This window comes from Hyaena hyaena, unplaced genomic scaffold, assembly GCF_003009895.1.
Source record: "Hyaena hyaena isolate Hyena2069 unplaced genomic scaffold, ASM300989v1 scaffold_186, whole genome shotgun sequence".
Classification (NCBI taxonomy): domain Eukaryota; kingdom Metazoa; phylum Chordata; class Mammalia; order Carnivora; family Hyaenidae; genus Hyaena; species Hyaena hyaena.
The window spans coordinates 38296-52554 of NW_024080818.1; the positions used below are offsets into that span (position 1 = coordinate 38296).

The 14259-nt window shown below is 39.6% G+C and overlaps 1 protein-coding gene across 1 annotated transcript in view; it reads left to right on the top strand.

Annotated features, from left to right (window-relative positions):
* Positions 1 to 8212: 8212 nt before the first annotated feature.
* Positions 8213 to 14259, top strand: part of IGSF10 (immunoglobulin superfamily member 10) — a 54387-nt gene continuing 48340 nt past the window's right edge. Inside the window, exons 1-2 of the mRNA XM_039240979.1 lie at positions 8213 to 8403; positions 10589 to 10718. Coding sequence (XP_039096910.1) covers positions 8213 to 8403; positions 10589 to 10718 — 321 coding nt within the window. The remainder of the gene's footprint in view (positions 8404 to 10588; positions 10719 to 14259) is intronic.

Below are 14259 nucleotides of genomic sequence, written 5' to 3' on the forward strand. Positions count from 1 at the left end.
AGAAGGGAAAAGACCATTTGCTTGTAGACTACAGAGTTTTAAATGATCTGTCTAGCTAGGCATATTTTAAGCACTGTATCAAAATCTTGACAATGCTGGAATACGTCACTATCTTATTCTACTGAGACTCTGGCAGAGTAGTGCACAAAGAAGCTGCAAATTACAAAGCTCTTACAACGAATCCAGGAAGTAACTTCAATAGTGAAGACAAATCTCTTAAATCATGTTTGGCCATTTAATCCTAGATTTTGAAGTGAAAAACCTTCAAACTCTTCCCTTTTGTATATGATATACTAGATCGGAGTTTAATGGGACATGCCACTTTATGATGAGTGCCACTCTCCAGATCATGTCTCCCATGTCACAGTGGAAATGCATAGGCAAAACTATGGCCAAGTCCAGCAGGCTGCTTGTTTTTGTACTATCTGTGAGCTAGGAATTTTTCAGTATGTTTAAATGGTTAAAAACAAAACAAAATAAGATTTTTGTAATATATTAAAATTACATAAAATTCAAGTTTTTGTGGTTTTAAATAAAGTTTGATTGGAACAGAGCCATGCTGATTCATGTACATATCACCTATGCTTCCTTTGACTACATCAAGAGGATTGAGTACTTCTCATTGAGACCCTTTGGCGCACAAAGTCTAACATATTCACTCTCTGGCTCTCTGCAGAGAAAGTTTGCTGACCCTATGCTAAAACCATACACTTTACTATTAATTGTTCCATGGCTGTCCTCAAAGTACATTAATTAACACCTCTCCTGGGGAAAGTTTAAAAAAAAGTGATTTTTCTGTGATGATTGATTGTCTTTGGAATCTTTTTTTATTAACTATTTCCACAAAAATCCTTGCTCTTTCATAATTTCCTAGCATGTCTGTAGCTTATTCTAAGAGAAGAATGTCTAATATATTTTACAGCCATGTTCACTGGCTTAATGACAAAAGTATATTTTTGTGAATTATGATCCATGTAAAAATCTAAGGCACCTCACCCCTAAGAAACCCCTTGACTTACCCTATCTGTATTTTATCCTATGATGTACCTGAAAATGCAGCTATATAGATTTATAAATACATAATAAAATGAGGTGTATAAAGTTTGCATAGAATAACAAGGCTTTATTACTTTCTCCTACCATGGGAGAGACTGGATCTGGATAATCATCACTTTTTGGTATCAGTGAAGAATGGGTAAGGTCTAAGGACAATGAAAGTCTCTTACTCCAAAACACAGTACCTCAGAATACCTCAGTGACATGGAAAGCCTCTTTCTGAGGCCAATGGCCTAAACAAACACTCTACGTTCCACCCATAATTATGGTTTTGGATTCCATCATTCTCCTTCCTAGTATCTGACCACAGAAACCACCTCGAAGTTCTTCCTCCTCTAAAACCAACTTCTGCAGTGATTAGTGAGGTTGACTATAGTGCCCTTGACTTCTCTGCATGTGCTTATAGCTCTAGTCCACACTCTGCTGTTAGAAAATGCTCATGAAATCCTACCTACATTGCATTACCACATTTTCACACATGAGCATTCACTTTCAGATAACCTCTGAGAGTTTATCTCAGAGAAACTGGAGGGGTTCCAGGTCTCTTAAGTGTATCTCTTGCCCATGCTTAAAAATCATGATGAATAATGCAAATCATGGCCTTTGAAAGGTGCCTGTTACAAAAGCAACATGTGGCATTTGCAAAGACCAGAGTATGATATTTAAGTCAGCAGGGCCAACCTATGGAAATCACCTTCTAAACTATTGATGACTGTAGCACCTTGATCATTACAGTGTGGCTTACCTGCCCGGTTCTTTTCTCAGGTCTTCATTGATCCGGGTTCTCACTTTTTTCTGCTCCAGCCCTGGATTTCCCAGGATCCCCAGAAGTCACCAACCAAAAATATATGACTCACCCATAACTCCACCTACTTCTCTTTTATTCTCTGTATACATTCTTAACAATTCTGCTTCCTAAATGCTGCATTCTATCTCACATCTTTATCTTTATAACCACTACTTTGTCATCTTGAGGGTGGACTATATAATTGCCTCCTAAGTAGTTTTTATAGTTCCTATAATCTGGAGTCTATGGACTTATTTTTTAATTTTTTAATGTTTTATTTATTTCTGAAAGAGAGAGAGAGACAGCGTGAGCAGGGGAGGGTCAGAGAGAGAGGGAGATACAGAATCTGAAACAGGCTCCAGGCTCTGAGCTGGCAGTCAGCACAGAGCCCAACGCGGGGCTCGAACCTACGAACTGTGAGATCATGACCTGAGCCGAAGTTGGACACTTAACCGACTGAGCCACCCAGGCACCCCTGGAGTCTATGGATTTATAAGAGAAAAACGCATTGGCTATAAAGTATCTCTAAGTCTTCCAAAATGTACCCGTACACGGTGTTTAGAATGATTGAAGGGCTAGGGGTCTGGGATACTAATTGTTCATTGATATATAAGTGCCTCAGGGCCTGGAGTTTGACTTTGGATGTTGGAGATGCAATTGTATTGGAGCAGGGCTGACACTCATTGACTTCTTCCTATCACCTGCAGTATTTCTCTTCATGACACTTGTCCCTTGCCCCACTGGGCTGTAACTTCACTAAAGGAGTGGCCAGGACTCTACACTGACAGTGCAGAGCTTGGAGGCTGCTTTGGATTTTGTGTCTCCCTCTGTCTCTGCCCCTCCCCCACTCAATCTCTGTCTCTCTCAAAAATAAGCAAACATTAAAAAAGAATTTTAAAAAAAGGAGGAGCCAGGATTTTAGGTTTACTTATGCCCTGTTGAAATCGCTGTTATCAGTGGATGACTAGATTATTTGGTTAATTAATTAATATGAAAATTATAAGTGTGGGAACTAGTAATGATTGTGCCTGATTAAAAGATATGTAACAATTTTGACATTTTTTTAATCTGCTGTCATGGACAGGAGTTTAAAATCCATGACTTGGTGGTTAGGATTGTCAGGTGATATATGACTTGTAAATGCTGAGTTTGGTTTATTGGTGTTCAATGCTCTGAGTTGGGAGTGAGATAAAATGTGGCATGGTTGATATGGCAAAAATGAGGAGTATAAAGTATGTAAACATCAGGGAAAATAAGAAGCAATGTCAATGACATAGATATGAGGAGAGGTAAATTCCCAGAGGTGAGGGGCGTAAAGCCAATCAGTTAAGTTTCTGTCTTTAGCTCAGGTCATGATCTCATGGTTTGTGAGTTCGAGCCCTACAATGGGCTGTCTGCTGTCAACACAGGGCACACTTCAGATCCTCTGTTCCTCTCTCTCTTCTCCTGCTCTGTTTGAATGTTTTTCTCTCTCTCTCTTTCTCTCTTTCCCTCAAAAATAAATAAATAAATGTTTAAAAAAAATTCCCAGGGGTGATATAAAGGGTAAAAATGTATATTTGTGATGTTTACTAGAAAAAAAATCAAACCTAGGAGTTAAACAAAATTACTATTTAGGGAAAGATTTACTAAAAAGGGGAGAAGAGTGATTTTAAAAAATGTTAGGTAAACTGTAGTGAGAAGTAATTACAATCGCAAAGCAGCCTGGAAGTATAGGTGAGTGATCACAGCCCAGGAAACAGGTTTAGTTCACATTGACTCCAAATTTCCATACCCAGCTATGAGACCTTGGCAAATCATATGTGGTCAACTATATACAGCCTCTTCCTCTATAGAATAACTATCACTGAAATTTCACATATTTCTTATAAGTTTTAAGTGATGCCATATTAAAAATGAAACTGATTTGTAAATCTTAATCTAAAGAAACAAATGATTAATAATATGGTTGAAAAGGAGAATGGCCATACCTTAATTCCTGGTATACTATGGATGACCCTCCAAATTTTAAAATAGTGTAAATGTAAACAGAAGCAGGGGAGGCTAGGAAAGGTGGGCCTTAAGCACAGGGGCCTTACAGTTAGAAGTTAATTCGGTATTGTGCTCTGGATTTGAATCATTTAACATCCATTATCCTCAGAAATCTCATCTGAAAAACGAGTATAATTTTAGAATCTACATCTTGAGAATATTTGACCATTATACAACACATATAAAGCATTTGTAGAAATTAGTTGTAGGAAGCCCCCTCATAAAAAGTCTTAAAACATGCAAACAATCTTAAATGGTAAGTACAGAAAAAAAAAAAAAAAAAGACTCTGGGGTTACCAGTTCACCTGTGGTTCATCTTAGTGGGGATCTGAGAGTCCAGACTTTGGATAGGAATGGACTATGACCATGAGGTTGGTTGTCAAGGAGCTGAAGAAGAAAAACTTTCAAGCCCAAGAATCCACAGGTATGCCACACTTCCAAAGTAATCATCCAAGTTTGGACATCTGATATGAATTTTTTTAACTTAAAGAACCATGTCAGCTCTAAGGAGCTAAAGTCTATGTTCATATCACGCATGCTTCTAGAGTTACTTCTGAGTCCCTGCTTCTATAATTTTATCTTGGTAACCAACTTATTACTAACTATAAATCATTTGAATGCTTGGCCATTGGATATGCGACATTCCCTGTGTTTGGCTAAGTGAGGCAACCCTGGCTCTGTGGTTAAATGCTGAGGCCATAGTGCCAGACTGCCTGGGTCTGAGTCAACTTTACTTTCTCTAAGAGCTGCAATGACCTGGAGTAAGTCACTTTTCTTTGTGTGCCTAAAAGTGGAAAGAACATGAATACTTTCCTTGTAGGTTTTGTTGGCAGAGGCCTGAGGTTTAAATGGGCTGGTATTTGTAAAATGCTTATAATAGTTCTTGTCACAGAGTAAATCCTCAAGTGTAAGCTGTTGTCATTATAAGAAGTTATCTCCCTAAACTAGGAATTCTCAAATTGAGCTACATGGGAATCATCTGGAAGGCTTGTTAACACACAGATTCCTAGGTCCCCTCCTTGCAGTTTTCGACTCAGTGATTCTGGGATGGAGCCTGAGAATTCATAATTTTAACAAGGTCCCCGGTGCGACAGTGATGCTGTTTATCCCTGAGATCCGCTGCTCTAAGGTATTAATTTCAAATCCCTCATCAAAAGCTTAAATGCAGGAGCACCTGGGTGGCTCAGTCGGTTAAGCAACCAACTTCAGCTCAGGTCATGATCTCACAGTTCATGGGTTCGAGCCCCGCGTCGGGCTCTGTGCTGACTGCCAGCTCAGAGCCTGGAGCCTGTTTCAGATTCCGTGTCTCCCTCTCTCTCTGACCTCCCCTCCTCATGCTGTCTCTCTCTCTCTCTCAGAAATAAATAAAAAACATTAAAAAAAAAAAAGCTTAAATGCAGTGTAACTCGAGGGAGTGAAACATGGTCATTTTGGTTACATTAATTCAGTGTTTATGAGTCAAAATATTGGGAACCCTGTCTTACATTTGCGAGAGCAATTAAACAAGGCCTCAGTTGCTAGGGGCAATTCCTGGACAGTGGGGATGGGAGTGGCGATGATCTAGGGGAACACAGCCCAAACAAACAGCTGCATTGAAATCCAATTCTCTGATCATCTTTTTCACAAGGCAGGTTTCTCCAATCGGGCCGAACAGGAAATTCAAACTGCAGATTATCACAGGTTATCCTCACCGAACAGAACTTCGGGGAGCCAGGGATCGGAGAACAACAACCCGTGGTAACTCGGCAAAGTCTGAAACGCACAGGCCCGCCTCTCAACAGGTGAAAGCGGTCCGCGGAAACTGTCCTGCCCACCAACTCCCACCTGCCCGGGAATTCAAAATCAAGGCGGAAATGGGGCAGAGGGAAAGAGGCGTCCCGCGCGCTCTCAAAAATAAAGAGGAGCCTGGGGGTCGTTTATCTTCCGTGTGCCGCAGAGCTCGGCAGAGTCCCCAGACACAGAAGTCAACGTCACCAGGGTCCCCGCCCCTCCTTCCCTCCTCGGCTCTGGAAGGTCCCGAGGTCCGGCTCCCGGCCGCTGAGCTTGGGACTTCGCTGGCGGTATGAGCCCATTCATTGGTCACCTGGGCAAAGAGGTGAGCGGCTCCGCCAGTCCTTTCCTCGAAGGGGACGGGCGAGACGCCCGCGGGAGGAGGGGCTGGCGTGGGAGCGCGGCGCGCCCGCTGCAGGAGGCGGCTCGCGGGAGCGCGTGGGCAGGACCCCCCGCGGAGCGAGGGCCATTAGGGCCAGGAGGAGAAAGTTCGTGAGTGGCGCCCTGCAAAAGACACACTCTGAGCAAAGATTAATTCAGTAGGTGGCGACTCTTACTGTGAGCGTCTATGACAGATTCGTCCAAAGATAGAGGAGAAGCTCCTGGGACCTGGAGGCAAAATGGAGTGATAATTAATAGTTATATTTAAATGATAACTTCAGGGAGACTTTAAAGCACACTGTTGAGGGAGGAGAAAGGAAATTGTAAAAGGTCCACTTTGACTTTTGCTTCTGTAAAAATTGTGCTACAGGAAACGCTTCTTTCGGGTTAATGTGGGCACGGGTTACCGTACGCTGAAGCCTTCAGCCGTGGACGCCCTCCAGGTCCCTCTCCTGAGCACCGTCCCTGAGCTGCAAGCCGCTAAGACTAAGCCGTTTGGGGAGCAGACAACTTCTCCTCACTCAGTTTTGGATACAATTTTCCATTTCCTGATAAGATTTTCTGTCTCTGCCTGGGTCAGGAGAGGACTCAGGACCAGGAAAGAAGAGCTCAGGTAATTTCTATCTGTTTCATTACATACATTTTCAGGTTTAAGTTTCTGGGATTCCACTATCCACTTGTCATTATAGAGTTACGATTCTTTTAAATCACTCTCACGTGGGCATTATCCAGAACTTCTATCTTCTAATTGAACAACAGAATTACCTTTATCCTACCATTTGTTTCTTTGCTTAACTAATGATAAGGTGGAAATGAATGCTGTCTCCAAACATGTGTTTACTTAAAATGTTTGTAATCAGATGGTTACAAGTGGTCATGTGATTAATCCAACATTAAATTTTACTTTGGGCTAAATTCTATTAATAATTCCATTATCTTTATGCATAGGGAGATTAGCAATCTGTTTTTAGCATTGTTTGTGGCTAAAAGGTGGTTGCTGGTATAATCCAAAAGCAACCATTCTATTCCAAGGAATGCTAAGGTTTATAAATTATGAAGGTCACTTTTTTTGGAAAAGCACAATGAAAAGTTTATTGAGACTCTCGTATAATCAGAATTTCAGGAAACAATTAGGTTTGGGTCCCTGAGCTCGCCCCACATGTGAGTAATACATATTATTTTTCCAACAAGCTGAGGATATTTTTTCCCTGATGATGCTTCCCCTACTCCCATGGCAGACAGAGAAGGGGGGAGGGAAGAGGGGAGACGAAGAGGAGGAAGGATCAAGGACAGGTACACAGGGATATTCTCAGCAAAGCAAAAGCAAGCAGTCGCATGCCTTGCAGGGGTCAGTGTGGCCCATTCCAGTGCAGGTGCAAGGTCAAGTCCGCTCATCCAGGAAGTTACTCTAGTTCCCCCTCATTATATGGCTGTGAAGTGTGCAATGTGTCTTTTTTGGCAAGGACTGGAGGACATGTTAGAGATTTATTCACCCTTCCAGTGGAGTATTACAGCTCTTAAGATTGTTTTTGAAGATTTAATACAGCAAACACCAGACCTTACATATTCAGTGAATAAAATGTGTTATGAAATTTAGTTTGATCATCTATCCACATGTACACACATATACACACACATACACACAGAAACATACACAGCATATAAAATCCTGGAAGGAATATATCAAAATGTTAATGACTATATCTGAGTGGTGGGAATATGAGTAATTTTATTTTCTGTTATTTACAGCTTCCACACTTACTGTGATACACACAGATTCATGGTATAATTAGTTTTTTAAAAGTTGGTCTAAAAGAACTAATGTATAAACAGGAAACTAAGCCTTCTGTATTTCAGTTGTCATAACATTTTCATAGGGTCTCTTATTTTCTCTCTTTATTGAATCCCTTAGTAGTAGGGATTACTGCTTTTCATTAAGAGTGAGAAGTTGTGAAAGAATTTTCACAACAATAAATATCCCACTTGATCACAAAGCTCCATGTGAAGCCAGCACACACTATGGCTTGGTAAACAGTGAGTTTTACCATGCAAGTTGGGAATGAAATTGCCCATTTAGGACTCTTCGGAAAGCGCTCTGGGATTACTAGATTGACTGTGTGTGGTTGTACTGGAACTTTGCACAAACCACACTTATAACTCTCAGCTGTGATTTTGTTCGATTTCAGGATGAAGGTGAAAGGCAAAGGAATCACCCACTTGCTGGTCTTCTCCGTGCTCTGCCTGGCAGCCAGCCCCGGGAGCAAGGCCTGCCCTCGCCGCTGTGCCTGTTATGTGCCTACAGAGGTGCACTGCACATTTCGGTACCTGACCTCCATCCCAGACAGCATCCCACCCAACGTGGAGCGTATCAATTTAGGGTGAGTGGGGGCCCTTGTCCTGTTCCCTTCTCAAGGAGAGAGCACGCTGATGCTTGAATCAAATCCTCAGATGAGATTTGCGACTGGAGGAGATTACCCAGAAGTATTTGAGTAATATTTCTCTTCTGAAATAAGCACAGGAAGATCTTAAGTTTGTTAGGGCCAACAGGAAAAATTTTTATGGTAGACTTGGAGGAAACTGAAATCACTCTTTGTAGAATGGGAGGCCCATGATTATAGAAACGCTTCCTTCTGGCTACATTTTTGCTGGAAAATAGCTTCTGTTAAGTTATAGAGTTGTGATCTATCAGAAGGAAATCGTATATATAAAGGATACATATGAAAAGTTGGCTGGATCCTTTTATAAGGCCCTTGGATTTCTTTGCATGCAAATTGAAACTACAATGCTTTTTAAAATGTAAACCTAATTAAGTCTGCTAAAAGGTAACTACATTTTAGAGGTTTATGAAAAACCGTGTGTGTGTGTGTGTGTGTGTGTGTGTGTGTTTAGGAATATGTGTGTCTAGGGGGAGAGAATCCACATGTAGTCAGATTTAACATAATTTATTTGACACTAAGGAGTGCCTACTATGTGCCAAACACAGTTGATGATGCCAGGGATACAATAATGAACAAGCTATATTATTCACTTCTAGAAGCCATAGTTAAAGGGAGAAGACAGATGTGCATGAGTACAATTTAGTAAGAACTGTAGTAGAGCATACAAAGTACCCTGTGAACGGTCATTAATAGTGATAGCTGACACCAGGTGGCTCAGTTCTTGTCCCAGATGCACCAAGGAACTGGAGACCAGAGATCACAATGCAGAGATAAAGTTTATTGAGGAGATAAGTTAGTACACTTTCAAGAGTGAAAGTGGGCCACTGTCCAGCAAGTGTAGCAATAGCCCTAAGCAGCTCTAACTGCATTCTTTTAAGCCTGTTGTTTGCATAGGTAAGTTTGGCTTTGATTGACAAATGGTGGTTATATAACATTTTGGCTTCTGCGCATGTGCCTACCCATGATGTATTCTGTTACAATTGTATTTATTTATGTGTTGCCTATTTAGGAGTTTTAGATCAACTTTTGCTGTGACTTTAAGGGCAAGTTGCACCTTTTGTGCACATGCCTAGCTCTTGTTAAGTCCCCCTTGTGATTTTGAGCCAGCTTTGTGGCTCAGCCATTTCTGTTTTGTTAGTCTGTAGAGGTGGCCGGGAAGGTGTGGCTGTTAACCCGTGAGGGGGGCTCTGAGGTTGTGGCCAGCATCTGCTTTATTACTCCTCCCTCATGCCTAACTGCCTAACACTCCCCTCCTCAAGTAATTGGACCCCAATTGATTGGGAATCGGGGGCGATGACTGCTTTGGCTTCTTCAGACTGTTATAAGGGTGTTGTGAAGATTTGGGGAGTTTTTTTTGGAGGTGCGATATCCTCTTTCTGCCTAAATGACAGTGTGAGTATGTAGGACTAAGAAGACCTATTTTGAGTCAGTGTAGATGGTAAATCTCTTATTTTTAGCCAGCTCTAGCACTCCGGTAAGAGCAATGAGTTTAGCTTGTATTCTTACTATCTCCTGGCATTGAGCTAAGCACTCTTCATGTATTCATTCACTTAAACCTCATGACACCTTTTAAGTAGCATCTATTATTTGTACTTTATAAATGAAGAAACTGAGATACAGAAAGACTACTGATTTTACCCAAGGTGGCACCACTACCAAGTGCCCGAGTTCATAATCCTAGCCAAACTCTTTGGCTTCAGAGCTCACGTTTCTTAACCACTACTTTATAATGATAAATTCTACTTGGGAAAGTGAGGGGGACACATCACAAGAGAATGGTCTGGGTCTTAACAGTAGTCATAAATAGAGAGGGGTGGAGTCAAGGGCATTCCAACCTAAGGAAGAGCATATGCATAATGGTTTGGAAATGAGAAGGATGTGGTACGTTGCAGGAATGTGAATGTGAAGAGTGTAACCAAAGCTGCCAGGCCTGGGTGGAGGGTAGACCTTCTGTGGCATCTGATGACTTTCAATAATAATTCAAGCATTTTATTGTCTCCTTAGACCACAGGTTATAAAAAGGGAAGTATTGGGTTTTGTGTGTGGACATACGTGCATGTACTTTGACTTTAACATTTGAACTATAGTCGACAGGCCTAGCTTATGCCTGACATTTTTATTTCAGGTACAACAGCTTGGCTAGATTGACAGAAACGGATTTTTCTGGCCTGACCAAATTGGAATTGCTAATGCTGCACAGCAATGGCATCCATACAATCCCTGCTAAGGCTTTCTCAGATCTGCAGGCCTTGCAGGTAAGACCAGTGAGGGGGAGGCACAGGTTAAAGAAGTGAGATGTACCCTTGAGAGCTGACCATTCCAGTGGAAACCAAATTTCTACACTGTGTGAATTAGAAGGACATATCAAAGGAGGATGTCCAAGACTGATTTCTCTGTAAATGAAATCATGGGTGGAAATTTAAATAACAAGAAAATTCTAAGTCAAGTTTTCTCAGACCTCAGGCTAACAGAAAAAAAAAATTGCACCCAGGATTATCACTACATCTTTAAAATTTAATCCAGAAGGGTGACTTCTAGTCATTTTGATTGGGGAGTTGAATGTGGTTCATAAAAATAACTGCTGTCTTAGAAGTTAGCTTTCTACACGTCAATATACTTTTTATTATTTATACCTTGTTAAAAAAATTTTGAAAAGTTAATGGGAACTTCTAAAAATGCATCAAATATTATAATAATTATTACTCCAGAAAGTAAGAAAGTAAAGATAAAACTAATCTCTGGATAAGAAAAGGGGGATTATGGGAAAATCTATATGTAAAGATCAGTACGTCTGCTATACAAGTAGGACTTAAATCTTTTGAGAAGTTATCTCACAATTCAAGATGACTATTTTTTAAATAGATGAAAAAAAAAACCTGTTCAGGAATAGTACAACCATATCTGATTTATTTTTTTAACTGATTTTTTGATGCATATTTGACATACAATATTAGTTTCAGGTGTACAGCATAAGTGCCTCAACATTTGTATACATTAGGAATTGATTATGAAAAATCTAGCTATCATCTGTTGTGGTACAAAGTTGAGTTGTTACAATATCATTAACTGTATTTCCTATGCTGTACATCACAGCCTCTGACTTATTTATTTTATAGTTGCAAGCTTGTAACTTTCAATCCTTTCACCCTCTTTTGCCTCCCTTCCATCCATGTGCCTTCTGGCAACCACCAGATTGTTCTCTTTATGAATTTGTATCTTTTGTTTGTTTTTTTTGCGGTCCACAGATAAATTACACTTTATGGTATTTGCCTTTTTTCTGACTTATCATAATACCCCTTATTACATCCATGCTGTTGTAAATGGCAAGATCTTTTTATGACCAAGTAATATTCGTGTGTGTGTGTGTGTGTGTGTGTGTGTGTGTGTATCTATATCTATCTACATATACATCTTCTTTATCCCTTCATCTATTGATGAACACTTAGGTACCTTCCACATCTTGGCTTGTGTAAATAATGCTGCAGCAAATGTAGGGGTACATATATCTTTTCAAATTAATGTATTCATTTTATCCAGATAAATACACAGAAGTTAATTTTCTGAATTGTATGATAGTTCTGTTTTTAGTTTCTTGAACAATCTTCATACTATTCACCACAGTTGCTGCACATTTTGTATTCCCACCAGCAGAGCACAAGAGTTCCCTATTCTCTCACACTTTCACCCACACTTGTTACTTCTTGTCTTTTTGATTGTAGCCATTCTGACAGGCACAAGATGATACCTCCTTGTGATTTTGACTTGCATTTCCCTGGTGATTAGTGATGTAGTGTATCTTTTCATCTATAGGTCTTCTTTGCAAAAATGTCTATTCAGATCCTCTGCCCATTTTTTAATTGGATTGTTTTTGGGTTTTTTTTTAGTATTGGGTTGTATGAGTTCTTTATATATTTTGGATATTAACCCTTATTGGTTATGTCATTTGTAAATATTCTCTCCCTTTCCATAAGTTGCCTTTTTATATTGTTCATGATTTCACTGTGTAAAAGCTTTGTAGTTTGATGTAGTCTCATTTATTTTTGTTTTTGTTTCCCTTGTCTGAGGAGACAAGTCAAAAAATAAATTGCTAAGACTAATGTCCAAGAGCTTACTATGTTTTCTTCTAGGAGTTTCATGGTGTCCAGGCTTAAAGTCTTTAATCCATTTTGAGTTTATTTTTGTGTATAGTGTAGGAAAGTGGTCCAGTTTCATTTTTTGCAAGTAGTTGTCCAAGTTTCCCAATGCCATTTTTTGAAGAGACTATGTTTTTCCATTATATTTTCTTGCCTTATTTGTTGAAGATTGATTGACATTACAAGTGGGGAGTTACTTCTGGACTGTCTGTTCTGCTTCATATGTGAAGCATGTGATATGTGAAGGCAGCATCATACTGTTTGATTACTATAGCTTTGTAGTATAGCTTGAAACTCAGTAATGTGTCTATGTCAGTACCATACTATTGGATTACTATAGTTTTGTAGTATGGCTTGAAATCCAAGAGCGAAATCAGCTTTCTTCTTTCTCAAAATTGCTTTGGTTACTTAGGGTCTTTTGTGGCTCCATACAAATTTTAGGGTTTTTTTTTTTTTCCCGAGTTCTTTAGAAAATGCATTGGTGTTTTGGTAGGGACTTCAATGAATCTGTAGACTGCTTTGAGTAGTACAAACATTTTAACAATACTAACTCTTCCAGTCTGTGAGCATGGTATATATTTCCATTCATTTGTGTTGTCTTCAGTTTTTCATCAGTGTTTTAGAGCATTCAAAGTATACATACCTCATTGGTCAAATTCATTTCTAGGTATTATTAAAAACAATATTCAGTGCAGTAATATGACCAAATTGGCTTTATTAATGATTTGTGATTTGGACAGAATCTCATCTAGCAAGTAGAGGGGAGCTCTGAGTAGTTGGACAAAATGAAAGGCTGTCAAAGAAGAGTGGGACAAGAAAGTTACTAGCAAAAGAAAAAAAGGCTCGTTACCAGGCAAGATCACCTTCCCTAACAGGGAAAGATGGGGTGGGAGTTCTTATTGCACAGATTACTTGATTGATACTGATCAGAAAATTCTTGACTGACCCAGTTTAAATTACATTTCTGTAAACTGTAATTAGGTTAGATATTAAGCCTCAGTTCTATGACTTGGTCTGGCTCAACTGACACCATTTCAAACCTGTGGTTTTCTTTTTAACAAGTCTCCCCTCATTTTGATTATGCTCTGTTTAACTAGAGATGTAATCAAAATTTAAAGTACTAGGAAAACTCACAGGTACCACTCCATAGTTTTCAAAGGTTCTTAAATGTTTTGTGTTGTATTCAAAGGTCCGAATGTTTTTTGCTTAATCTCTGTGATATCATTTATAAACTTCAGTTATAAGTTGGTTATCCCCTTGGCTCCTTTTCTGATGTTTCAATCTTAAGAAGAACATTTGCTTGGCAGTTAGCAGTTGACATGCCTTTAAGATTTTTTCTTAAGTTTTTATTTTAATCATCTGGTGCTCATCAAAGTGAGTGTACTCCTTAATCCCCATCACCCATTTCACCTATCGCCACGCCCACCTTCCCTCTGGTAACTGAGTTTGTTCTGTATGGTTTCTTGGTTTGTCTTTTTTTTTTTTTCTTCCCTCTGGTTGTGTCTTAAATTGAACACATGAGTGAAATCATACGGTATTTGTCTTTGACTTATATCACTTAGCATTATACTCTCTAGCTCCATCCATGTTGTTGCAAATGGCAAGATTTCCTTCTTGTATATGATGCAGAAGTACTGTGTTTTATACATATACCACATCTTCT